The sequence below is a fragment of the Canis lupus genome, chromosome X (genome assembly GCF_048164855.1).
Source record: "Canis lupus baileyi chromosome X, mCanLup2.hap1, whole genome shotgun sequence".
Lineage (NCBI taxonomy): Eukaryota > Metazoa > Chordata > Mammalia > Carnivora > Canidae > Canis > Canis lupus.
The window spans coordinates 54,333,041-54,359,924 of record NC_132876.1 but is presented as its reverse complement, the minus strand read 5'-3'; the positions used below and the strand labels follow the sequence as shown (position 1 = coordinate 54,359,924).

Below are 26,884 nucleotides of genomic sequence, written 5' to 3'. Positions count from 1 at the left end.
TTGTTTTGAGAAAAGCTGTGAATATTCCTATTCATTCCTTATTTCTAGGAAAAAAGTCAGATTGTAAAACCAATTGCTTCCTTTGAAAATACCCTCTGATAAAATTAAGTAAATTCTGATTCCAAAATTTAACATGATAAGATTTCATAAGAGAACAACTCTTCTCTTTGTATATATACCAATTCTATTTATCATTTGTAACTTTCTAAGATACATTTCCTGGCTCACATATTGTGCTAGTGAGTTTGCAACAAATGAAAAACAGATGATAATTTATTTAGTTCATTTAGTGATGTGTGTGATATGATAAATGTGATATCTATTTGATAGTCACACAGATGTCAGAAGATACTTAGGAAAGTATAAGATGTGATGGAGAAATAAACTCACTTCTACTATGATTCTACCCAAGAGCTGAGGGATTATGTTGTTAAAAAAAAAAAAAAAAAAAAAAAAAAAAAAAAAAAAAGGAAGAACCCTGAGACCTAGAGAGAAGAGAGACAGGGAATATGGAATTGTCAGTGCACATGCAAATTTGTGTAAAGGAAAGATACTAGAGGAAAAAAATAAATACTGGGTCACAGTAAAGTTATATTTTCTGTACAAAAGAGGCTCTCCTGTAATGTATATAAATATTCCCATAGGACTATGAGATCTTTCTATTTTTAATTCCATACTTATCAAAAGAATCTTTTAGTTATCCTATTAGTTGCTAGGGCTGTCATAACAAAGTACCACAAACTGGGTGGCTTAAATGGAAATTTATTTTCTTGCAATTCTGGAGTTTGGAAGTCTCAGACTGAAGTATTGGCATGGTGGTTTCTTCTCAGGCTTCTCTCTTCAGCTTGCAGATGGCCATCTTTTTCCCTGTATCTTCACGTGGTCTTCCTCTATATATCCTAAACTTTACTTATAGAACATAAGTCATTTGGATTCTACCCTATTGACCTTATTTTAACTTAATTACCTCTTTAAAGACCCTATTATCAAATAAAGTCATATTCTGAGATACTAAGGACTTCAACATATAGATTTTATGAGGACACAATTCAGCACACAACAATTATTATTTCAGGTTTCCACATAAATTAATACAAAGAATGATTCCATATAAATTTAAAACATATTTTTTGGCAAAATACTTGTGACTGTGAGTTACCTTTCTAAAGTCTGATCTGTGTGGGGAATTAAATATCCATTCCTGAATACCTGTTCTGGGCACTGGCATAGGTGCTGGGCTAGAAAGACCAAGGCAATACATTTCTTGACCTTGAAGAATTTGCAGTCTAAAGGAGGGAAAACAATATAAACAAGGAAGTACAAAAAAGTGTGCTGAATATTACTACAGAGGAAATGCAATAATGAAGGATCAAATTCAGCTAGACCCATGGTGACCCAATCAAGGTAAAAGAATATATTAAACCCTAAATACTGCCCAATTAATACTACTGCTTAAGGTATTGGAGCTTATTATTTTTAAGACTTGGTTTATTGGGATCCCTGGGTGGCGCAGCGGTTTAGCGCCTGCCTTTGGCCCAGGGCGCGATCCTGGAGACCCGGGATCGAATCCCACGTCGGGCTCCCGGTGCATGGAGCCTGCTTCTCCCTCTGCCTGTGTCTCTGCCTCTCTCTCTCTCTCTGTGCGACTATCATAAATAAAATAAATAAATAAATAAATTAATTAAAAAAAAAAAAAGACTTGGTTTATTCATCTAGTTTGTGTTTTGCCTAAAGACTTAAAACTTGTTTGATATAGATTTTTTTTTATAAAACTTTATAAAGTGTTGTTTTTATTTGCAGAAAAAAAAAACAGCTTAAATATGTTCATTTTTTGTATTACTGTGATGGTCATGACTTTGCAACGTGTGTTATCCAAATTAAAAATCCATCTTGATAGGCTTTTATAAGTTAAGCCATTGTTGAACTCAAGGCTATATATAAGAACTCTGAAATCAAGGACAGTAAAAAAATGTATACCTGAATTGTTTGCCAAAACTAGAATAATCTCTAATGATATATGAGAACTGGGTCAAAGGTCGTGAGATAACCCAACTCATTATCAAATATTTTATCACTTAGCAGATATCTATCTTATAAAAGTTGTCCTACAGTTCTCTGCATATACTAGTGAATCTTCATTATAGATCTCTCTTTAGTCTTTAAAGATGCTCTTAGAAGTAGAAGAAGGTTTTTGGTCACCAAATGCCACAAAGAAAAGGTCAGAGAATCCTCTTTTGAGTAGTATATTTAAAATGGTATGAGTTTAACAGATATGAGTCTAAGAAACAAAAAGATAAATGGTATGACAAATGCTAACTTAAGGGCAGAGTTATTAAGGGTTGATAAACTCATTCCATAAAGAAACCAATGTTTTCTTCCTTAGCTTTCTTCAAAGCTATATGACTGAGATTTGAAATATATAAAATGAGAAGGTTCAACTAAATTAATTTTATGGTCCTTGTCAAGAATTTCGAAGGGTCTGAGATTTTACTATATATACAAGTTAACAAGTTAGTTGGGCACAGTTTCATAGATGCTGGCAGAAGACACAAAACTCCAGGCTCAAAGTCAAAGAAAAGTTTATTAACACCAGTAACATCAGTATTTATACCAGCTCCCTGAACTCCAATTCCCACCGGGTAACTTAAAGAAGACTAGAAGATCCATGCAGTAGGGTACATTATTAAGAGGGGAATCCTGAGTTTATCACTTATAATGGACAGTAATCTCTGGAGGGAAACACCATCTCTATTTTTTATGGCTGTTCACCATTCAGAATTATTTTTTAATTGAGATATAATTCACATACCATAACCCTTTCAAAGTAAACAATTCAGTGATTATGAGTACATTCACAAAATTGTGCAACCATCACCATTTTAGAATGCCTGAACACTTTCTATCACCTGAAAAATAAACCTCATTCTCATTAGTAGTTCTCATTCTTCCTCCTCTAAACCCCTAGGTTTAAACCACTAACTTACTTTTGTCTATGATAGGTTTCTTTCACTTACCATTATGTTTTCAAGGTTCATTCATGTCGTAACATGAATCAGTTTATTGTTATGGCTGAATAATATTCATTGTATGGATATAACACATTTAATTTATCCATTCATAAGTTGATGGACATTGGATTGTTTACATCTTTTGAGTATTATGAATAATGGTGGCATAAATATTCACGTGTAAGTTTTTGTGAGGACATATAGTTTCTATACTCTTGGTTATATAACTGAGAGTGAAATTGCTGAGTTATATGGCAACTCTAAGTTTAACTTTTTAAAAAACTGCCAAAATGTTCATTAATGCAGCTGTATCATTTTACATTGGTACCAGAAAGGGTTCTAATTTCTTTATATCCTTGCCAACACTTACTATTTTCTGTTTTCTCAGTTGTAGCCATGATAGTGAGTATGAAGTGATATCTCATTTTGGTTTTGATTTGCATTTCCTTAATGGCCAATATTGAACATATTTTCATGTGCTTATCAGCCATTTTAATATATTCTTTTGAGAAATGTTTATATAAATCCTTTGCCCTATTTTTACATTGGATTATGTCTTTTTAGTGTTGAGTAGAGTTCTTTATATATTCTAAATTCTAGACCCTTAATATTTTCTGTGGATTATATTTCCACTTTCTTGATGGTATCCTCTGAAGTACAAAAAGTGTTTCATTTTAATCAAGTTCAATTTATCTGTTGTTATTGTTTGCTTGCCTTTGGTGTTTTATATATAAGAAACCAAAGTCAGGAATATTTACACCTCTGTTTTCACTTAAGAGTTTTATAAATTGGGGATCCCTGGGTGGCTCAGTGGTTTAGCGCCTGCCTTTGGCCCAGGGCACGATCCTGGAGTCCTAGGATCAAGTCCCACGTCGGGCTCCCGGCATGGAGCCTGCTTCTCCCTCCTCCTGTGTCTCTGCCTCTCTCTCTCTCTCTCTCTATCATAAATAAATAAATAAATAAATCTTAAAAAAAAGAGTTTTATAAATTTAGTTTTTCCATTTAAGTCTTTGATCCATTTTGAGTTAGTTTTTGTATGTGATGTGAGGTGGAGATCCAACTTAATTGTTTTTCATGTGTATATTCTGACTCAATGCCATTTGTTGAAAAGACTACTATTTCCCCACTGAATATTTCTCTTGTCAAAAATCAAGATTGAAAGTCAGTGCAGAATTGACAGTAAAAGGATGGTGTTCTAATTAGTGGGGTTAAAGGAGAAGTAGTCTTTGCCCTTGTGACTGATTGGATTAGGAAAATGGTTTCATTCCTAGAGGAAGGAGGCATTCTTCTCAAGTGCACATGGAACGTTCTCCACAATAGACTACATACTGGGTCACAAATCAGGTTTTATTTTTTTATTTTTTATTTATTTTTTATTTTTTATTTTTTTAATTTTTATTTATTTATGATAGTCACAGAGAGAGAGAGAGAGGCAGAGACATAGGCAGAGGGAGAAGCAGGCTCCATGCACCGGGAGCCCGACGTGGGATTCGATCCCGGGTCTCCAGGATCGCGCCCTGGGCCAAAGGCAGGCGCCAAACCGCTGCGCCACCCAGGGATCCCTACAAATCAGGTTTTAACCAATAACAAAAGATTGGGATCGTCCCCTGCATATTTTCAGACCTGCATATTTTCATATTTTCATTTTGAAACTAGAACTCAGGCACAAGAAGAAATTTGGAAGAAACTCAAACAAGTCGAGGTTAAGGACCCTCCTGCTAAAAGATGAAAGGGTCAACCAGGAAATTAGAGAAAAATTAAAAAGATTCATGGAAACTAATGAGAATGAAGATACAACTGCTCAAAATCTTTGGGATACAGCAAAACAGTCCTAAGAGGGAAATACACCACAATACAAGCATCCCTCAAAAAATTGGAAAAAACTCAAATAATTACACAAGCTAACCTTGCGCCTAAAGAAATTGGAAAAAGAACAGCCACTAAAACCTACATCAAGCAGAAGAAGAGAGTTAATAAAGATTTGAGAATAACTCAATGAAATAGAGACAAGAAGAACTGTAGAACAGATCAACAGAACAAGGGGTTGGTTCTTTGAAAGAATTAATAAGATAGATAAACTATTAGCCACCCTTATTAAAAAGAAAAAAGACTCAAATGAATAAAATCATGAATGAATAGGGAGAGATCACAACCAATACCAAAGAAATAAAAACGATTTTAAAAACATATTATGAACAGCTATACGCCAATAAATTAGGCAATCTAGAAGAAATGGACGCATTTCTGGAAAACCATAAAGTACCAAAACTGGCACAAGAAGAAATAGAAAACCTGAACAGGCTGATAACCCAGGAGGAAATTGAAGCAGTCATCCAAAACCTACCAAGACACAAAAGTCCAGGACCAGATGGCTTCCCTGGGGAATTCTATCAAATGTTTAAAGAAGAAACCATACCTATTCTACTAAAGCTGCTCGGAAAGATAGAAAGGGATGGAATACTTCCAAGCTCGTTTTATGAGGCCAGCATCACCTTAATTCCAAAATCAGACAAAGACCCCCACCAAAAAGGAGAATTATAGACCAGTATCCCTGATGAACATGGATGCAAAAATTCTCAACAAGATACTAGCCAATAGGATCCAACAGTACATTAAGAACATGATTCACCATGCCCAAGTGGGATTTATCCCCAGGATGCCAAGTTGGTTCAACACATGTAAAATAATCAAGGTGATAGATCACATCAACAAGAGAAAAAGCAAAAACCATGACCCTTTCAATAGAAGCAGAGAAAGCATTTGACAAAACATAGCATCCATTCCTGATCAAAACTCTCCAGCCTGTAGGGATGGAGGGAACATTCCTCTTAAAAGCCATCTACAAAAAGCCCACAGCAAATATCATTCTTAATGGGGAAACACTGAGAGCCTTTCCCCTAAGATCAGGAACAAGACAGGGATATCCACTCTCACCACTACTCTTCAACATAGTACTAGAAGTCCTAGCCTCAGCAATCAGGCAACAAAAAGAAATAAAAGGCATTCAAATTGGCAAAGAAGAAGTCAAACTCTCCCTCTTCACAGATGACATGATACTCTACATAGAAAACCCAAAAGCCTCCACCCCAAGATTGCTAGAACTCATACAGCAATTCGACAGTGTGGTGGGATACAAAATCAATGCCCAGAAGTCAGTGACATTTCTGTCCACTAACAATGAGACTGAAGAAAGAAGAACTAAGGAGTCAATCCCATTTATAATTGCACCCAAAAGCATAAGATACCTAGGAATAGGGCAGCCCTGTGGCGCAGTGGTTTAGTGCCGCCTGCAGCCTGGGGTATGATCCTGGAGACCTGGGATCGAGTCCCATGTCAGGCTCCCTGCATGGAGCCTGCTTCTCTCTCTGCCTGTGTCTCTGCCTCTCTCTCTGTGTCTCTATGAATGGATAAATAAAATCTTTAAAAAAAAAAAAAAAAAAAAGATACCTAGGAATAAACCTAACCAAAGAGGTAAAGGATCTATACCCTAAAAACTACAGAACACTTCTGAAAGAGACTGAGGAAGACACAAATAGTTGGAAAAATATTCCATGCTCATGGATTGGAAGAATTAATATTGTGATAATGTCAATGCTACCCCGGGAGATTTATAAATTCAATGCAATTCCTATCAAAACACCATGGACTTTCTTCAGAGAGTTGGAACAAATCACCTTACAATTTGTGTGGAATCAGAAAAGAATCCAAATATCCAGGGGAATATTGAAAAAGAAAACCAGAGCCAGGGGCATCAGAATGCCGGATTTCAAGTGATACTACAAAGCTGTGATCATCAGGACAGTATGGTACTGGCACAAAAACAGACAATATTTCAATGGAACAGAATAGAGAACCCAGAAATGGGCCCTTAACTCCATGGTCAATTAATATTGGACAAAACAGGAAAGACTATCCCCTGGAAAAAAGACAGTGTCTTCAAAAAATGGTGCTGGGAAAATTCGACAGCCACGTGCAGAAGAATGAAACTGGACCAATCTCATTCACCATACACAAAGATAAACTCAAAATGGATGAAAGATCTAAATGTGAGACAAGATTCCATCAAAATCCTAGAGGAGAACACTGGCCACACCCTTTTTGAACTTGGCCACAGCAACTTCTTGCAAGATATATCTATGAAGGCAAAGGGAAAGAAAAGCTAAAATGAAGTCTTGGGACTTCATGAAGATAAAAAGCTTCTGCTCAGCAAAAGAAACAGTCAACAATACTAAAAGGCAACCTACACAATGGGAGAAGATATTTGCAAATGACGTATCAGATAAAGGGCGGGTATCCAAGATATATGAAGAAATCATTAAGCCAAACAGCAAAGAAACAAACAATCCAATCATGAAATGGGCAAGGGCATGAATAAAAATGTCACCAAAGAAGCCATACACATGGTCAACAAGCACATGAGAAAATGCTCCGCATCACTGGCCATCAGGGAAATACAAATCAAAAGCACAATGAGATAGCACCTCACACAAGTGAGAATGGGGAAAATTAACAAGGCAGGAAACAACAAATATTGGAGAGGATGTGGAGAAAGGGGAACCCTCTTGCCCTGTTGATGGGAATCTGAACTGGTACAGCCACTCTGGAAAACTGTATGGAGGTTCTTCAGAGTTAAAAATAGAGCTACCCTATGACCCAGCAATTGCACTATTGGGGATTTACTCCAAAGATACAGATGCAGTGAAAAACTTAGAATCCTGCATCCCAATGTTTATAGCAGCAATGTCCACAATGGCCAAAATGGGGAAGGAGCCTCAGGGTCCATGATAAGATGAATGGATAAATATTTGTCTATATACACAATGGAATATTACTTAGCCATTAGAAACGATGAATACCCACCATTTGCTTCAACGTGGATGGAACTGGAAGGTATTATGCTGAGTGAAGTCAACTGAAAAAAGACAAACATTATATGGTATCATTTATTCGGGGAATATAAAAAATAATGAAAGGGATTAAAGGGGAAAGGAGAGAAAATGAATGGGAAATATCAGAGAGGGTGACAGAACATGAGAGACTCCTAATTCTGGGAAACCAACAAGGCATAGTGGAAGCGGAGGTTGGCGGGGTGGGGGGGTGACTGAGTGATGGGCACTGAGGGGGGCACTTGATGGAATGAGCACTGGGTGTTATATGTTGGCAAATCGAACCCCAATAAAAAAATATACAACAAAACAAAACAACAAAAAAAGAATTTTAACATGTAAAGCCAGTTGTATGTCAAGTATATGTCAAATAAGGAGTTCAGAGAATTACTCAGAACTCTAGGAATAATAATTGTAGTTAATATCTATTGAGTATTATTTTTTAAAAGATTTTATTTTATTAGAGAGAGAGAGAGAGCAAGAGCACACAAGCAGAGGGATAGGCAATGGGAGAAGGAGAGAGATAAAGAAGGAATCTTAAGCAGACTCCATAGTCAGCATGGAGCCTAACATGGGACTCAATCTCATGACCCTTAGATCATGACCTGAGCCAAAACCAAGAGTTGGACAGCTAACCAACTGAGCCACCCAGGCACTCCTAGCAAGTACTTATTAGGTGCCGGGCACTATACTAAGCATTTTATATATATTAATCTCATTTTCAAAGCAACCTAGAATGGAGGTATTATTCTTAACCTCATTTTATTTATGAGGAATCTAAGGCATAATAAATTTAAAATACTTGGCTGAGATCCCAACATCTTGTGAACAGTGGAGCAAACCATAATATACACTTCCTCTCATAATAGTATCTCCAATGTATTCACTGCTTTATGTAGCAGACCATGAGTATGTGAGTTTGACATCTGACATGTACTATATTATATCATTTAATCCTCATCAGCACTATGAAGTACACACTTTTTTATAGAGGAGGAAACAGGCACAGTGGGACTAAGTAACATGTCACAAATTATATCGCAACTAGAGGAGGACAGAGATTTGAACCAAGGATCTTTATCAGCCAGGTGAGTCCTACTGGAAAATAGGTTGAAGACTATTTTTTTGTTTAGAAGTTGGGCTGTGGTGCACGCAGATGGATCTGATACTTGCCTTAGGCAGGTCACTATTTGCCTGATTCTGAAGGCATTTTTTGCATGAATCCCTCACTGCCTTGGTTTACTTGCCCAACTAGATAGTCAGGTACCTACAACAGCTGGCATTACAGTGGAGACTGCTAAGACTTCCTAACTGATTAACCACCTCTTTGCCTCTCCCCAATACTTTACAGATAAGTTGGTTCCCCCAGGTCCTTTACCCCAAATATCTGGGTTTCTACCAGTCCTAGTTTCTTTTTTTAATTAATTAATTAATTAATTTATTTATTTATCTATTTATTTATTTATGATAGTCCAGAGAGAGAGAGAGAGAGAGAGGCAAAGACATAGGCAGAGGGAGAAGCAGGCTCCATGCACCTGGAGCCCGATGTGGGATTCAATCCCGGGTCTCCAGGATCGCACCCTGGGCCAAAGGCAGGCGCCAAACCGCTGCGCCACCCAGGGATCCCCAGTCCTAGTTTCCTCTCCTTACAGACTTTGAGTTACTGATAACCGTAAAGTCCCCTAGCAGAATGTATATAAATTATGATATAGGCTGGTTCACAAACCATCTTATTTGGATTTAAATATATTGACTTCCTCATAGATCCATTGCTTTATGTTGGCATTAGGAATTCCATGCACAGTTGAGAGCTGTAAATGTAGAATAAAGCAGTTTTATAAGCCATACTCCCTGCTGAAATATCAAGGGTGTGGATTACATTAAATGTCTTAATTCTTTCAAGCACCCACTCAGATTATTTTGGAAAATAAATATATCCCCTCCCCTTGACCCTATTCCTAGCCTTGGAGCCACTTGTTCTCTCTGGTATACAGTATTGAGTGTCAGGGTATTAGAGTTTCCTTAAATCATCAGAAGCAACCAATTCATCTCTTTTGTTCATTTACCAGTTTTGCTTTGCTCCACTCCTGAAAGTTCCTGCTGTTTTGGATTTGATCCATATCATACACCATTTATCCCTGACTCTATTCTTGCCCTCCATTCAAATATGGCTTATTATTTCATTCCATTTATTGTTACATTTAAAACATGCAGTTTAGCACTTTTAAAACATCTGAATGGAAGAGGTTTTCTTTTTTGTTTTTTTTTTTTGTTTGTTTGTTTTTGTTTTTTTTTGAGAAGGCAGCTGGAATGACAGAATTCAATATACTACGCCTTCAGTATTCCTCTCCTTCATGCAATGTCATCTCCCTTGCTGGTACCTTGGTTTTTCTTTTTCCTCTGTCCTATAACCCTTCTGCTCATGACTGTTTTCTTCTACTTCAGTGGTTCTCAAACTTTAGCATGCATCAAAATCACCTGGAGGGCTTGTTAAAGCACAGATTGCTGGATCGCAAACATAGTTTCTGATACAGTAAGTCTGGATTGCTGCTCCAGAATTTTAAGTACTAAGAAGTTTCCAGGTGATGCTGATGCCATTGGTCTGCAGACTATACTTTCAGAACCATTGTCTTTGGTCAACACTGTATATATATTAACCACCTATCTCCCCACTTGTTTTCTTTTTTTCTTTTAGATTTTATTTATTTATTCGTGAGAGAGAGAGGCAGAGACAGGCAGAGGGAGAACAGGCTCCATGCCAGGAGCCTGATGTGGGACTTCATCCCAGGTCTCCAGGATCATGTCTGGGGCTGAAGGTAGTGCTAAACTGCTGAGCCACCTGGGCTGCTCCCCCCCCCCCCCCCACACTTGTTTTCTAAGCCCTTTTTTGAGAATTGCCTTGATGTGCAAAGCTGGCAGGTGTGGCTACAGACCCTGATCTGCCATAATCACCCAGGGCCAAGTCTTTAAATTAGAACCAATGGGATGCCTAGGTGGCTCAGTGGTTTAGCACCTGCCTTTGGCCCAGGGCGTAATCTTGGAGTCCCAGGATCCAGTCCTGTGTCCGGCTTTCTGCATGGAGCCTGCTTCTCCCTATGTCTCTGTCTCTCATGAATAAATAAATAAAGTCTTCAAAATAAATAAATTAGAGCCAAGGATCTTGGGGTTACCCTAAAGGCAGAAATGCAATATACTCATTAGAGGTAAGAACTCAGAATCAAGATGTAGGATTTATGTTCAAAAGCTCTTGAAACATATTCCCAAAGTGTTTTTAACTGTCCAAATTAAGCTAGTTCAGCATTCTAGAAGTAATAGTGAGGAAAAATAAATTTAGAAAATGAAATGTAATCTACTCCTGATTAACCAACATAAATGTGGTTTCTCATATTCATATTTGTACTAATTTTCTTTCTGTATGTGTGTCATTATTAAATGGACATGCTTGTATTATATATATATATTAACATGATAAATAAAATATTTATCTGAGTGCTTTGTGTATGCTTTTTAGTGTATAAGGATATATCTAAGCAATCCTTATTTTACTGTCATTTGCATGTTATAAACCTCTAGCATTTAGAGTAGGCTTCTAGCACACAAATAAAATTATGGAAGTCAGTCCAGTTTCTGATACATTCTGAGTATGGCTCCCCCTGATTCTTAGTTTCAATTTGACACCTTAGACTTAGTCTCCACCCTATATAGACCCTGTACTCTGTATCTGGTCACAGGCCAACACCAGCAGAGACTTTCATGGAATAGGGAGTGAATGGTTTAAGTTATTACATCTGGCAGGGTGAGAAGAATGATGAACTAAAGAAGCAGGGGAGAAAAAAGAGAGACAAGTAAAAGAGAAAGAAGCTGACACACACATATATGTCAAGACTAAATATTCTATGAAAAATACTAGGCTGTTTTTCCTATTTGGCTGGTGAACTGTTTCTGAAAGCAATCTCAGAAGTGGAGTTCTAAGCAATGTTAGCTTTATTTTAATGTATTTATAGTCTTTCAAATGTGTATTGTTTCCAAAAAAGAAATCTGCTCATCAGTTTCCTGATTTGTCTTTAATGTCACCAAAGACCTTGTCCTTTCTGACGTTAGCTAGCTAGCTACCATCTCTTCAAAATTAATGTATTTGTTCTGCACTGTTATAATATATAATTTGTTCTAATCTGTTATTGCACTTTCCAGGATCCCATCCTACCTGTCCGATTTTTTTCTTAGCATCCAGCCATCCAGTTTAAAAAATATTTCTCCTCCCAGATTCCCAATCTGCATGCCAGTAGTATGGTACCATTACCATCCCTGTCACACTGAACTGAAATCTTAGCACCTACCATGAGTAATAACCTGCTAAGCTAAATCCTTGGATGACTTCTTTCCCCTTCCCATAGTCAAAATGAGCTTTCAACAAACCCTCCTTCTTTGGTTCTCATAACCTTCCCCAGTCTCTTCCTTGGTGATCTCACCTACTACCACATTTTCTACTAATATTGCTACGTAAATGACTCTAAATCTTCATCTATCTCCAAACTTTTTCAGAAACACAAGATCTAATGTCTAATGATGTCTTCATCTGCATACTTTTTAAAATAATAAATTTATTTTTTATTGGTGTTCAATTTGGCAACATACAGAATAACACCCAGTGCTCATCCTGTCAAGTGCCCCCCTCAGTGCCCGTCACCCATTTTGTAGGCAATCAGCATTATATTTTTCAAAATATATTTCTCCTCTTTAATTCCCAATTTGCATTGCAAAATTATCACTCTCCCTGTAACTCAGTATTGAAACCTCAGAATCACCTTCTACTTTTCCCATCCCCCCATTTCCTATATCAGGTCATTAAATCCTATAAATATGACCTGTGAAGTCTGTTCCCATCTTTCCGATCTTTCTTCTACTGTTCTAAATCATAGTCTTATTATTGCATATCTATCATTGACATATATTATTAACTGCTTTGGGTCCCTTGAACCAGCCCAACTCAATAATGCATCTCATGTTCACCAACCATCAAGTTAAGCTATGGATGCCTCCATGCTGTTTACCATTGATTTTCCTTCCTCCCTTAAGACACCTAGTTATGATCCTGGCTGTAACTTATAAACTCTTGGATCCACAAGCCAAATTTAATAGGGACTTTAGTCCTTTGCACTGTGTTTATTTTTTGACTCTTGGTTTTTCTTAGCAGGTTTTACCTTGACTCACTTTTCTACTTCCTCCTTCTCTGGACTATTCTGGATATCTGCACTAAGTCAGGTTCCTATAGTTGGCAGTCAGGTTGAGCTAACATACTCATTCTCCAATAAGAGAATGACTTTTGAAAGTGGTGTCCTAATTTATCTCCTTGCTTCCAGTTTCTCATCTATAAACCATTCTAAACACTAATGCCAGAGCATTGTTCTTAAAACACAGGTCTAATCGTGTTTTTCCTGTTCATATATTTCTGTCAACTCTCCACAGTTACAGAATAAATTTCAGCATGGCATTCAAAGTCTTCCTGATTTAGTGCCTCTTTCCTAGCTTTACTTCCCATTACATAATCATAAAATCGACCCTTCAGCTCCATTAGATGTCTATTCAATTTCCAAACCTAGCCTACATTTTCCTTTCTCTAATTTTTTACCCATGTCGTTCCCTCTCCCTTAAAAGCACTTTCCTCTCATTTCCAACTTTTAGGGTCCTGATATTTAAAGGCACAGCTTTTCCATAAGACCTTCCCCATTCTCTTCCTCCTTTATAGTTCTTTTTCAGTCAGATGAGTTCTTATCAGTTGGCTTGAGTATATATCTTAAGTCAAATGAGATCATGAATAGTGTTATCATTCAAGTATCCTTAGCACCATGCCCTGGACATATTTATTACTCAATGGTTGTTAACATAATTAAAATTATATGTTTAAGTTCTAATATGCAAGCTAAAATATTATTTTATAGTCCTACATCACATTTAATCATCAAAAATGTTGTAAAAAGAAAAAGTAATCTAAAGATAGTCATATATTATTGGAAGATCACATATAGAGCTTTGCCTGCAATGGAAATGCTTTATTCTGTAGATTTGGGATTAAGCTCAGCCTTGTATATTTTAATTTGGCCAATATTGAAGCCAAGACTTTCAGGCATTTTGATGGTATAAAATAACAACATGATGAATGATTAAAGGATGAAAGTTTTGATGCAAAGCAGGGTTGGTTCATAGGATTTAGAGGCAGTTCTACCCTTATATAATATCAGGGTGTCAGGTGAAGCTGCTAGTACTGATGAGATGGCAGCTCACATTAGTTTTTGTTTTGAATACAGTAGAAACCCAGTGTTATGAGGCTATTTGTAAAGAAAATAACAATAAATAAAATAAAAGCAGCAATAAAATGGATATCCTCACGTCTAGTACTCAAGAAATTACCCAGTGATCAAAGGTCTTTTCCAAAAATTTTCTTAAAAATTAATGTGCATATCTCAAAGAAGCCTTTATGAATGAATCTGATGCCAATGTAGATGCACATTTTAGCTTCTAATATGTTGGAATGGGGCGCCTGGGTGGCTCAGTCGGTTAAGTGTCTACCTTCAGCTTAGGTCGTGGTCCTGGAGTCCTGGGATCAAGCCCCAAGTTGAGTCCCATGTCAGGCTCCCTGCTCAGCAGAGAGTCTGCTTCTCCCTCTCCTTCAGCCCCCCCCTCCCACTGCCCCTGCTCCTGCCCTCTTACTTACTCTGTCTCTCTGAAATAAATAAATAAAATCTTATGAAAAATAATATTGTGGATTGGAAGACTTAAAAATAAGAACTATGTATTTGCCACTACTATGTTAGGTAATATGTAATTTAATGTAATTGGTTTCTGGGTTGTCCTGTTTAGTTTATTTTTTTAAGATTTTATTTGTTCATTCATGAGAGACACAGAGAGGCAGAGACACAGGCAGAGGGAGAAGCACGCTCCATGCAGGGGCCCGATGCGGGACTCGATCCTGGGACTCCAGGATTACACCCTGGGCCGAAGGCAGGTGCTAAAGCACTGAGCCACCCAGGGATCCCCTTACTAAGTTTATATAAACTTCTAAAAGTTGTTCTGGTACATAATATATACTTGATTAAATATGGTGTTTGTGGTCATTTCCATGACACCAGGCCCTGGGTCAGAAGGAAATTCTTCTATTATATCATTGTATAGAAAAATCAAACCCCAAATTTCCTGCTTTTGCCAGGAGAGGAAGGACAAGATTGGTGTTCACATGAGAATATCAACTCTTTGCAATTGTAAGTAAGGTATAGCTTGTCATTGTGTGTATAGCAGGGGACGTGGCTTAAATAACTGATCTGTATTTATGTCTGAAAAACAAATAGGTAATAATGAACAAAGAAAAATTGATGTGGAATGGTTGAACCTTGAAAATATTATTCTCATTGAAAGAATCCAATTACTAAAACACCATACATTATGAGATTCTATCTATGTAAATGTCTAGAATAGGGAAATCTACAATATAAAGTGGATTAGTGGTTGCCTTGGGTTGGGAGGAGTGTAGTTTGGGAGGACTGAAGAGGGGTTATAGTTAAAGACAAGATTCTTTTTGGTGTGACGAAAATATTCTAAAATTGATTGCAGTGATGGTTATACAACTGTGAATATGCTAAAAACTGCTGAATTGTATACTTTATTTATTTATTTTTAAAAAAATTTTTATTTATTTATGATAGTCACAGAGAGAGAGAGAGAGAGGCAGAGACACAGGCAGAGGGAGAAGCAGGCTCCATGCACCGGGAGCCCGACGTGGGATTCGATCCAGGGTCTCCAGGATCGCGCCCTGGGCCAAAGGCAGGTGCCAAACTGCTGTGCCACCCAGGGATCCCAATTGTACACTTTAAAAGGGTGAAATGTATGATTTGTGAATTATATATCAATAAGGCTGTTAAAATTTATGTGGGAGAATACATAAAACAAACTTTTTTGAGAGAGTGCATGTATGTATGGGGGGTGGGCAGAGGGAGAAGGAAAGAGAGAAGAGCTTGATCTCACAACTCTGAGATTATGACTTGAGCTGACATCAAGAGTCCAACACTTAACCAACTCTGGCACCCAGGTGCCCCAAAATAAACCTATTTCTAAGACTTGTCTAACTACTCTTGCCTAGATATGAAAACAAGTTACAATTTACAGATGTCAAACATGTCTTCTTTAATTTTCATAATTATATTTTGAAAAGGTCAGAAAATAAATCACAAGGTAAAAGAGACAATAGATTTTAGTTGCATAATTTTAGTCTCACTTTTAAGCTACATTTATCTTCAAGAGACTGTTTATGCATACTAATTTCTTTATATAGCATCCCTATTAAGTATTAAATATCACCCTTATTAACACTAATGTGTGTTTCTCTGATCCATGTAATTTAGCAAGTAAATTGAAAGTCTCCCCTCACTGTTTATTACTACACCTATGTCTTACTAACTTAAAGACTGGACAATTACCATTTATGTTCTGTTAAGGCACTCTTGAAAATTGCTTTGGGGCTTCGGGACTTTGGTTAGCAGGGAAGTCTGTTCTTTGTTAGCAACATATTTTCCATATAAAATTCAAAGGCTTGGCTTTCAGTATATTGTATAAAACCATAGGTGGCATGAATCTGGGAATTCTCAGCCTCTATTAGTCTCAACACTTTCCGCAAAAGGAGAAATTGGCCCTAGAGTCTTTTGGACTAATTTTTGTGGGACTATGTTTTAGCTGGCTTCCAGCCCCAATCCCTGTAATCATCACAACTGAACACATTAACCTTTATACTTCAGGTAAGTGACCATTATTGGTCATTATTTTTTCCAGGCCTTTTCTTGTTGTCTACTTTTCCTCCATTGGGACCAATCTTGTCCGTAGTCAGAGAGGATTCAAGAAGAGTATTTTAATAGTTTGATTGCTTAGCATCAAGTGGACCTATTACTTCTGGTCCTACTGTGATCTCACAGAGGAGTTACAGAAACTGAGTGTCTTTGTTGCCATCTTTTATTTGCCTGTCTGTATCTGCCTCTCTTTGAAGATTTCATGTTATGCTAATTTCTTTAGGCCTGGTGCCCTGCCTTGTATAGCAGTATCTTGCCAGACCTCTTAAAAGATTACTAATTTGTTTCTTAATCTCAATCTTCATCACTGGATTCCTCCTTATCTGCTTGCCAGACTGGATTCTGTTCTCTGCCTGCCTGCCAGGACATCCATTACTGGACTTTTAGAGTCTAGCTGTCTGCCTACTGCCTACTGTTACATAATCCTTCTTTCTGCTTTACTAGCCTGCCCAGACTCTTCCTGTTGGTGACTTCAGGAAGCTTCTTAGCTTTCCTGTCCTGCTGTAATTAGTCCCTTTAGGTTTTAGGTACCAGGATCCTTGGCATGGCTCTGGCTGCAAAAGACAAATACCTTGAGATACTATCTTCCAGTTTGCTACTAGGTTTTTATTTCCTTGCACCAACATTTTAGTAATTCTTGTCTACTCATTCTTTTTCTTTGTTTCCTGTATATAATCTATGGAGAGGAACAGTTTGTTCCTTTCTTTGTTTAAGTTTTTATTTGAATTCTAGTTAATAGTGTAATATTAGCTTCAGATGTACAATACAGTGATTTAATACTTCCACACAACACCTGGTACTCATCACATGTGCACTCCTTATTCCCACCACCTACTTAATCCATTCCTCCACTCCCTTCCCTTCTGGTAACAGTTTGTTCTTTCTAGTCAAAAGTCTGTTTCTTGGTTTGCCTCTCTTTTTTTTCCCATTGCTCCTTTCTTTTGTTTCTTAGATTCTACATATGAGTGAAATGATATGGTATTTGTTTTTCTCTTATTTCATTAAAATAAAAAGCTGCTGCAAAGCAAAGGAAAAAATCAACAAAACTAAAGGGCAACCTATAGAATGGAAGAAAATATTTGCAAATGACATATCTGATAAAGGATTAGTATCCAAAATATATGAAGAACTTATAAAACTCAACACCCATTGTGAGTTCAAGCCCCACATGTGGCATGGAGTTTACGTAAAATAAAAAATTTAAAAAAGCCTCAACACCCAAAAAATGAATAATCCAGTTAAAAAATGGGCAGAAGATATGAATAGATATTTTTCCAAAGAGGACATACAGATGGCCAACAGACATGTGAAAAGATGCTCAGCATCACTGATCATCATGGTAATACAAATCAAAACTACAATGAGATATCACCTTATACCTTTCAGAATGGCTAAAATCAACAACACAAGAAAGAACAAGTGTTGACAAGGATGCAGAAAAAGGGGAACTGTCTTACATTGATGGTAGGAATGCACACTGGTGCAGCCACTCTGGAAAACAGTATGGAGGTTCCTTAAAAACTTAAAAATAGAACTACCCTATAACTTACCAATGGCACTACTAGATATTTACCCAAAGAACACAAAAATACTAATTCAAAGGGATACATGCACTCTGATGTTTATAGCAGCATTATCAACAATAGCCAAATTATGGAAACAGCCTATGTCCATTGATTGAAGAATGGATAAAGAAGATGTGGTAAAAATGTACAATGGAAAATTACTCATCCATAAAAAAGAATGAAATCTTGCCATTTGCCAAGGTGTAGATGGAACTAGAGTGTATTATGCTACATGAAAGAAGTCAGAGAAATATATATATGATTTCACTCATATGTGGAATTTAAGAAACAAAACAGATGAACACAGGGGAAGGGGAGGAAAAATAAAAACAGAGAGGGAGGCAAATCATAAGAGATTCTTAACTATAAAGAACAAACTGAAAGTAGTTGGAGGGGAGGTGGGTAGAGGGATGTGATAAATGGGTGATGAGCATTAAGGAGGACACTTATTGGGATGAGCACTGAGTGTTATATGTAAGTGATGAATCACTAAATTTTACTCCTGAAACCAATACTATACTTTATGTTAACTAACTTAAATTTAAATTTAAGAAAAGAATAAAAAGTTATTCTGCATGCCAGGGGCCAGACTAGCTCCTTACTTCTTTATTTTGTAACATTCCTGCTAAATATCTTAACCCATTACTACCACTGTGTCTTATATTCAAAGCTGCTTACATGCTGGGAAAATGCCAGAGGGACAAGTATGTTTCCGACTATTATTCAACATCTATGTTCTCACCATTCTACTCAAGCTCCACTGGCTCCTCAACATTATTGGTCAGTATTGTTTCCAGACCTTTCTATATGCTGTCTTTTCCTTACTTCCTTTCTTTGCTTTGCCTGTTCACATCTGATTTCTGCTTCATAGCTTGGCAGCTCAAGTTCTACATTCTCCTTCAAAACTTCTTCATCTATTCTAGGTCCAACCAATCTTACCTATTTATCATGTCATGTTGAATTTAGATTCAGTATCTCTAAGTTAGGCATATAATTTTCAATTACTCTTTCACAAATTTGTTGTTTTCTTAAGTAGATTTTATAGCTATTGAGGGCAGAGATTTTCTATTTTACAATATGTTTCATTACAAGTGTTTGTGTACCATGAATACCACATTAGCAATTGGTAAATAGGAGAATTATGTCAAAATAAGGTGGAAGTCCAGTTGGTTTACATGTGAATTTTCTTAGCACTTTAAGTTTTGAGGTGATGAGGAACAAGCTTTCTCACAATTAAGCTTAAGTCCTAACGATATATGAATACTTTTAGGAAAAAAAGAAGAATCTTGCACCAGACTCTGCCCTTTCACTATGACTGGTTTAGTGGTTTCAACAACCTGTAAGTTCCTTGCATTAAACTATCTGGTGAAGCTGTGATTACTGATAATGATGTTGTAAAGAAATTTTACCACATTTTTGAAAAAGTTGGGTACTCTTCATTTAGATTTTTTAAAAAAGATTTATTCATTTGAGAGAGAGAGAGAGAGAGAGAGAGAGCGAGAGAGCACTATAACAAGTGGGAGGGGCAGAGGGAGAGGAAGAGCGAGAACCTCCAGCAGATTCCTTGTGGAGCCCAATTTTAGGCTGGATCTCAGGACCAGGAGATCTCGAAGAGAGCCCAAACCAAGCCAGAAGCTTTACCGACTATGCCACTCAGGTGCTTCTCAACTAGATTTTAATTCTGATGAAGATAATATCTTAAAAGTGAATGCCCTTGAGGATCCACATCAGGAAGGAGGAAGCATGACGGCTACTAAGCACTGAGGGTTGTGATGCTGGAGCAAATGCCAGTGGAGATTTAACCTTGTTAATGTTTTTATTAAAATAGTTGTTTTCATTAGTGCTCTGATTATAAAGCTGCATTGGTTTTAAGTGATCTTCCCTAACCATGTTTCCATAGAATCCCTGTTCTTCTCAGTGTGCAATTCTATAGAACAGGAAATTCTTCAGGAAGACATATATGACATTATAGCAGAATGTTTGGTATTTTTTTCTGCATGGCATCTATTTTGGTGTTGGCACATAGTATATGCTTGATAAATACTTGCCTACTCTTAGACAAACTTTATATCACAAATGTTTTTCCACGACCCTAATGGTGGTTATGTCTCATTTTTGTCTAATCCATGTTTCCTTTCATTTCTCTATTAATGACCCAGATGGTTTAGAAGAGAACATTCATCCAAAGGGAGACACAGAAAGCAAGAGGGATACTATGAGGCTCATCAGAAACCTCTGGGGTAACAAATGACTCTGAGGTCAATTTGAAGAAAGACAGAGCCTAGCAGCCTTTTATCTTTCTTTTCTTCTGGGGCTCAGTTTTTAATGTTAACTGGGTGCTAAACTCGTGAGAAGCCAGAGGGAGACATCATGAGGTTAGCGAGTCTAACATAAACTTTTGACATCCTGATGTTAGTAGCCTCCTTCTTTTTTCAGCATGAAAGAAAAGATGTTTCTACATCCACCAAGCTATATGTGTGTCCCAGGAAGGTAAAAATAAAGGAATGTAGGTACAATTAGATCAGCCCTAGGACTGTATTGGTGAAGTGCCTGGTTCATAATCAGTAGACAAATCCTTGTAGGACAGCAGTGGTTTTTTCATGTGTTAGCCTCCAGGAGAGACCACTGACCCTGATGTAGGGAGAAAGGGTGTTTGCTTAATTACTGTTTACATTAACTAAAGCAAAATGCTAAAAAACAAACATCAAGAATGAAAATGGGGCTGAGATAATCATAGTAAAGTCAAATGTAAGCCATATCAAGAAGAGACTTCTTCAGTTCTTGCAGTAAAGATTATGCATCTTTTACACATACCTCTAACTGGATTTAAAATGAAGCTTCACTTGGTCTGAGGAGAGTGAAACTCAACTTTATATTCAAAATAATGTCAATACATTTTCAAGTCTATATACACACTACAAACAGAATTCATTTGCATTACAACACCTTCTCCCTTTTAAAACCACACCAATGAGACCTACACGTCCTTCATGATCTGGAAACTGCTTATCTGTTCTACTTCTCTTGGCAACAGAAGCCTTTTCCCCTAGATGTCCTCAATTTCTTAACCATAGGGTTGCTGCACATGCTATTGTCTTTTCCTTGGCCCAAAATGCTCTTCACTCTCTTTGCCTTGTGATTGCTCAACATAGTTTTGTTTAATATGCTTTCCAATAGCCTGAAAGCCCTATAAGAGCAAGCCACATCTGTCTTGTTCACTATTGTATCTACAATGCCTAGCACAGTACCTAACAGTAGGCTGTCAACAAATACAAACTTTAATTATATCCTTAAGACTTAGCTCAAACATCATTCTCTTTGGGAAAGCATCTTGGAACCTTGAAATTCTGGTGGTTTACTTCCCTCATGTACCTTAAGAGCTCCCTGCTCATATCTGTTGTACTGAAGTGCTGTTCTTTAATGGTCTGTCTCTTCCAGTAGACTATGAGGTTCTAAAGGGCAGAAAGTCTGTTCACTTCATCCTTCTAACTCAAATCACTCTGTATAGCACCTGGTATACCTTAAGGAGCTTAATAAATACCCACGGAGCAGATTATTGAGCCATGTTTGAGTTTGGAGGATTCTCACCCATATCCACATCTCTTAAACAGGAAATTAGATGAAAGCATTGGATAAATAGATCATGTCTTTCTGTAGCATGCATTTTTACTCAATTTTTCAGGAGGGGAAACATTTAAATAATTTAAATAACATATGGTTGTGTGCATATAGTGAGTCTTATTCAAAATATACATCAAATTTCAAGACAGAAACTTTGACCAAGCAAATTTACCTTAGGGTTCCTTGTTCATCCTGAGAGCATGTATTTCCTCTTCTGTGCTATTTTTGGGTAGTATACCACCTGCATGCTTAAAAAGAAAGTTAGTGACAATGACAAAGCCAGGATTAAAACTGTTTTTAGATATATAAGGTTCTTTTCACTCTACTCTTCCAGTTAATTGCCTTATCATATCTATAGCATGGTCAAATTTATCCTATTGCTCTTTCAATCAATATGCTCATAAAGCAATTAGATTCAGCATAGCTGAATTTAGGTTGAAGGGAAGGGCAAAAGAAATCATAGCCTGAAGATATCTGGATAACAGGCATATGGACATGTTAATAGTATCTGAGTTTACATTTCAGGCTTCTCTAGCATATGTGTTCTTATTCTATGATGGTTGTTCATTCGAATCCTGCACTCCTCTGTAATGTTCTCAGTGTAAACACTATTTTTAGAAGGCCCTGTTTAGAAAAGATGTTAGAAATATAGCATGGGCCTCTTCCTGACAATTCAAGCACTAATGACTAATAATGCTTACAGTACCTGCAGCTGCTGCACAAAAATACCTAGCATTTGTCTAGAAATTTACATTTTAAACAAAGCATTGACACACATGATCTTTCTCCCAACCCTGAACCTAAACTAGTTCCAGAAACTGAAAATAGCACTCAATCCAATTGCTAACTCTCTATAGGTGCTTTGGTTAAAGAGCCTTAACTGCTTCTCTTCCCCCAAGATTAAGTAGTGGATGCCTGCTGCTTCTACTACCCAGCAGCATGGGAATAAAGGAACAACTGTATTTCTTTGATCGCAAAGCAGTCATAGCAATACAAAGCACCCCCCTTTCCACTTTGACCCATACAATCTGTCCAGGCAATTAATCAGCACTCCCAGTGGTGGTTTTCCTATAGGATGCCAGCTGTCTTGCCAATCCACCCCTCCCACAGAGCTTAGCAGGACCACACCCCCAGAAAGGCCTCTGTGGGGAAGGTGCTGTGGCCCACACTAGTGGAACTGATACTCAGGTAGACCTGCCAGTGACTCACACTTGAATCCGTACGGGCCTCAGTTTCCCCATCTTTAAAATAGGCTACACCTCCTTTCTCTTGACTAGTTCCCTTCCATTTCACGCTAGGCCACTAAGGAAGTGAAATCCGTGCTTAACAGCAGTTTAAAGTCCTGTCCTTTCTTCTGGCTCCGGTCGCTGTGCTGGGCATGCTCAGTAGCTGGGGCCCGCTTGGCACTGGAAGTAGGAAGCAGCTTTCGGCGCCCGGGCGGCTGACTGCGGGTACTTTGATGAATCACGTGTGTCGAGGCCCTTTTAAAGAGATAGTCACCTACTTTCCCTGCACCCTAAACGCCGCCCTAAGGGCGGCGGCGCCAGCGACCGCGGTTATTGCAGCTGCTCAGGGGCAGGGCTTGCCCCAGCGCCGAGTAGTGGCAGCTGCGGCGTGTTGCGTCGTTGGGGGTGCCTGGGAGCCGGGAACCAGCTCCCCAGACAGACACACTCTCACACAGGAAGAGGTGATACCGGATCAGTTGGGGCAGCGGGAGCACCCCGAGGGTCTTCCCCAAGTTGAGAAGAGGTGGGGTTACAGGACACAGGTGTTAGGGCCGGAGAAAGATGGAGCAGCCCGGGGCGGCGGCGTCGGGCGCGGGAGGCGGCAGCGAGGAACCCGGTGGGGGCCGGAGCAACAAGCGGAGCTCCGGGAACCGGGCCCTCAACGAAGAGGAAACGAAAAACAAACCCAAATTGGTGAGTGCTCCCGCAGTCCCCGCCGGCCTTGGGGACAGCGAGAGCCCCGGGATCCATCGGCTGTTGGGCACGGAGGAGGGGGGGGCCGGGGCCCCTTCCCAAGGCTAACTGCGATCTCGCTGTGCTACTGGGGGAGCCGCTAAAGGAGCGGCCACGCCGAAGCGCGGAGACTGCGTGGGGGCGGAAGAGCACCCCCTTCGACCCCTTAACCCCTTTCTCTTATTCTGGGAGGCAGAGCGGAAAGGATAAAGGCCCCACCCAACTTGGGGAGACTCCGAGTACTGGGCAGGGTCTGTTGTTTGTCTAACTTGTGGGCACAGATCTTCCCGCGATTCCTTTCCTTCCCACCGCTGTCAGTTGCTGGGTTTTGACTCTTTAACGCTCAGTGTCCGGGCAGAAGAACCTCTCGTTTTCAGTCCAAATACTTAGGAGCCCACTCACAGACTTGCAAACCAGCCCCACCCTAAAAAAAACCACAGGGCGTAGGCTCCTAGTCTTTTTACTTTACCCGAAATCCAAGGAAGAGTCGCCTACGTGCGCTTTTTCCCGTTGCCTCTTGCATGTGCTCTCCCAAGAAACATTTCTTTGTAAGAGTGGGGGAAGCGTGGGAGTTCGAGGCTCCGTGAGATACCACCACCAACCGTTGTGTATATAATAGGCATTCAGTACAGTACTTCCACTTAGTTAAGAACTCTCAAAAGCAGTAAGGCTGCACAAGTTTCATTGCCCTGAAAAGTCTGTGAGCCAGTGGTAGCATTTCCTGCCATTGACATAATTTCCTGCCACTAATTTAGTGTGCTTAGGAATGTAATCTATAGGGCCTGGTAATAGGTTGGGAAATACTGGAGTTTCAACTCATCAGTTAAAAGGGTTCCTCTTTTTTTTTTTTTTTTATGAAAATGGTTTAATAGTGAAACTTAAGAACTGGTAGCATTAACAGAATATATTGACCATGGCAAATATGCAGACATTTATCAATAAAGTTTATAATTGGTGCTATGAGGGGAAATAGTTTTCCTGCACAATTCAGTTAACACTCCTGTTTGAAGGTTCTTAGACTAAATCTGAAGTACAAGCACATGTTCCGCATCTGGTTTTCAGTTTTAACCAGCAACTTATTTATAATAAGGGGGAGGAGATAGTGACATTACTAAAGCCTTTTCTTGTGGCATCTGATCATTTGGTATGTACCTGTTGCTCTTCTCTCTTGTTCAATTTGCCTTTCAATTATGGATTGTCTGTACTGGAAGACAATGGATGATCAAAGTATTATTTCAGAAAATATACAGATTTCCATTGTGTGGGAAGGGACCTAGTAGGTAGAATAAAATGAACAGTTTAAAGTCTCACCATGAGTTTTGCCCTAATTTGAGGCAAATTGAGAAGTTGCTTACTTGATGTGTCCCATTAACCCAGTACATACAAATGAAGAAACTACTCTTTGTGAATTGTCTATGCTGGCAGAGGGTTAATGGGTTTGATAGGTGTCCCAGCATCATGAAACATAAAAAGGTTCTATGAGGGTATCACTAGTTATTTAAGAAATCTGATGTGATTTTGAAATTTGTTTGTGGTAAAAGAGTGATCATGTTTCCTTTTTATTTTTTTGACCTAGTACAAATCTGTGATTTAAACAGTGAGTGAAAGTTTAAGCAAAAATAAAAGTGAACTCAGTGTCCATGAATAGTTTGGTACATCCAGCAAGAACCTTCTACTTTTAGGAGTTGTGCTTTCAAGAAAGCACTTACCGCTGTTAGTATTGACACCTTGATTATATTTTTCCCTTCCCTTTGGTATTTGTTCCATCTTTTTTGTTTTACTTGCTTTGACAAGGTAGTTAGATCCTTGTGAGATGGTATCATTTTCATTTCCTGGCTAACAATGTTCAGTGTTGAACATAGCTTGATATAGTAGAATACGTATTTAAATCCAAGAGTTTGTTAATATCAGTTGGAATTTTCTTTGTTGCTGAAATTAACTTTTGAGCCTTACATGATTTTACAAGTGATGTGTCAGAGTTAATAAAAACACATTTAGGAAGACATTTCAGCACATTTTAAGGTAAGCAAATTGACCAAATGACATGATTTGGGTAGACTTTAAAAAAAAATGCTGCACTCATTATTTTAAGTTGTCTTATTGAAGTGCTCAGCATGTTCTTCTGAGGCCTTTTAGGTTGGGGTTCCACTGGGGTTCTTAAAATATTGCCAGTAAGATAAAACTTTACCTAGACTTAATTTTGTTATTTTGAGTATTATGTTATTAATCACTGTAATAGTTCTTAATTGTGTGTGTGTATAAAGGAGCTGTGGTGTGAGATTATAAAAGAGAGCTATATGGTCATAGAAATTATTTGGATAGGTGATTGTGGAGGATAGGGGTTCTTAAACTCCTGAAATTATAAGATTTGAGTGTTTGTAGGTACATTCATTTTTGTGGGTCCCATAGTTTTCATCAATTTCTCAATGGCACCTGTCACCTATAGAAGAATAAGAACTATTGAGTAACCAAAGAAAGAAGGTAAAGGAAATGCCAATTGATTCCACTCCAAGTTAGTAGGGAGAGGAGGAGGTCAGTGATGAAGGGAGAAAGGAAATAGTACTGATCACAAAAATGATTGATTATTCATCTGGGAGTAAAAAGAAGTTAATCAGATAATGTCTGTATAATATTAGCTAAGATGAAAGTTTCCTTACATGGAAAAAGTAACAGTAGTTATAGTGGATTCATTACAGTGTAAGGCTTGTGATTCACTTCTTTCCATTTTGTTTCTCATTGTTGTGAAAAACTGGAGAAGGAAGGTATGTTTTGTATAGAGAGGAACTACTTTAATTCATATCTTAACCTTTTGATGGATATTAGAATTTTTTCAAAGTGACATTGCAGGACTTTAATGACTTCTGTTTAAGATCGAATCAAAATCTAACAGAACTTGTGATGCCTGGGTGGCTAAGCGGTTGAGCATCTGCCTTAGGCCTAGGGCGTGATCCTGGAAGTCCCGGGAGAGTCCAGTGTAGGGCTCCCTGCATGGAGCCTGCTTCTCTCTCTGCCTGT

General features: G+C 38.2%; 1 protein-coding gene and 1 long non-coding RNA gene across 9 annotated transcripts in view; one reads left to right on the top strand and one right to left on the bottom strand.

Moving 5' to 3' along the window:
* Nucleotides 1-682: 682 nt before the first annotated feature.
* Nucleotides 683-24,576, bottom strand: LOC140627897 (uncharacterized). Of its 2 annotated transcripts, none has more exons than XR_012026410.1 (4): nt 24,339-24,576; nt 22,084-22,159; nt 7,869-7,920; nt 683-1,646 (listed from the first exon to the last, which is right to left on the bottom strand). It is a non-coding gene; the product is annotated as an uncharacterized lncRNA (long non-coding RNA). The 2 variants fall into 2 exon arrangements; XR_012026409.1 differs by lacking the exon at nt 24,339-24,576 and adding an exon at nt 23,121-24,326.
* Nucleotides 23,299-26,884, top strand: part of DIAPH2 (diaphanous related formin 2) — a 1,054,304-nt gene continuing 1,050,718 nt past the window's right edge. For 5 of the 7 annotated variants that reach the window (XM_072816464.1, XM_072816463.1, XM_072816461.1 and 2 more), the window contains exon 1: nt 23,358-23,830. In XM_072816464.1, coding sequence (XP_072672565.1) covers nt 23,699-23,830 — 132 coding nt within the window. In that variant the 5' untranslated portion in view covers nt 23,358-23,698. Of the gene's footprint in view, nt 23,831-26,884 lie in introns of all 7 variants that reach the window. The other 2 variants (XM_072816467.1, XM_072816462.1) reach the window with 1 other exon arrangement.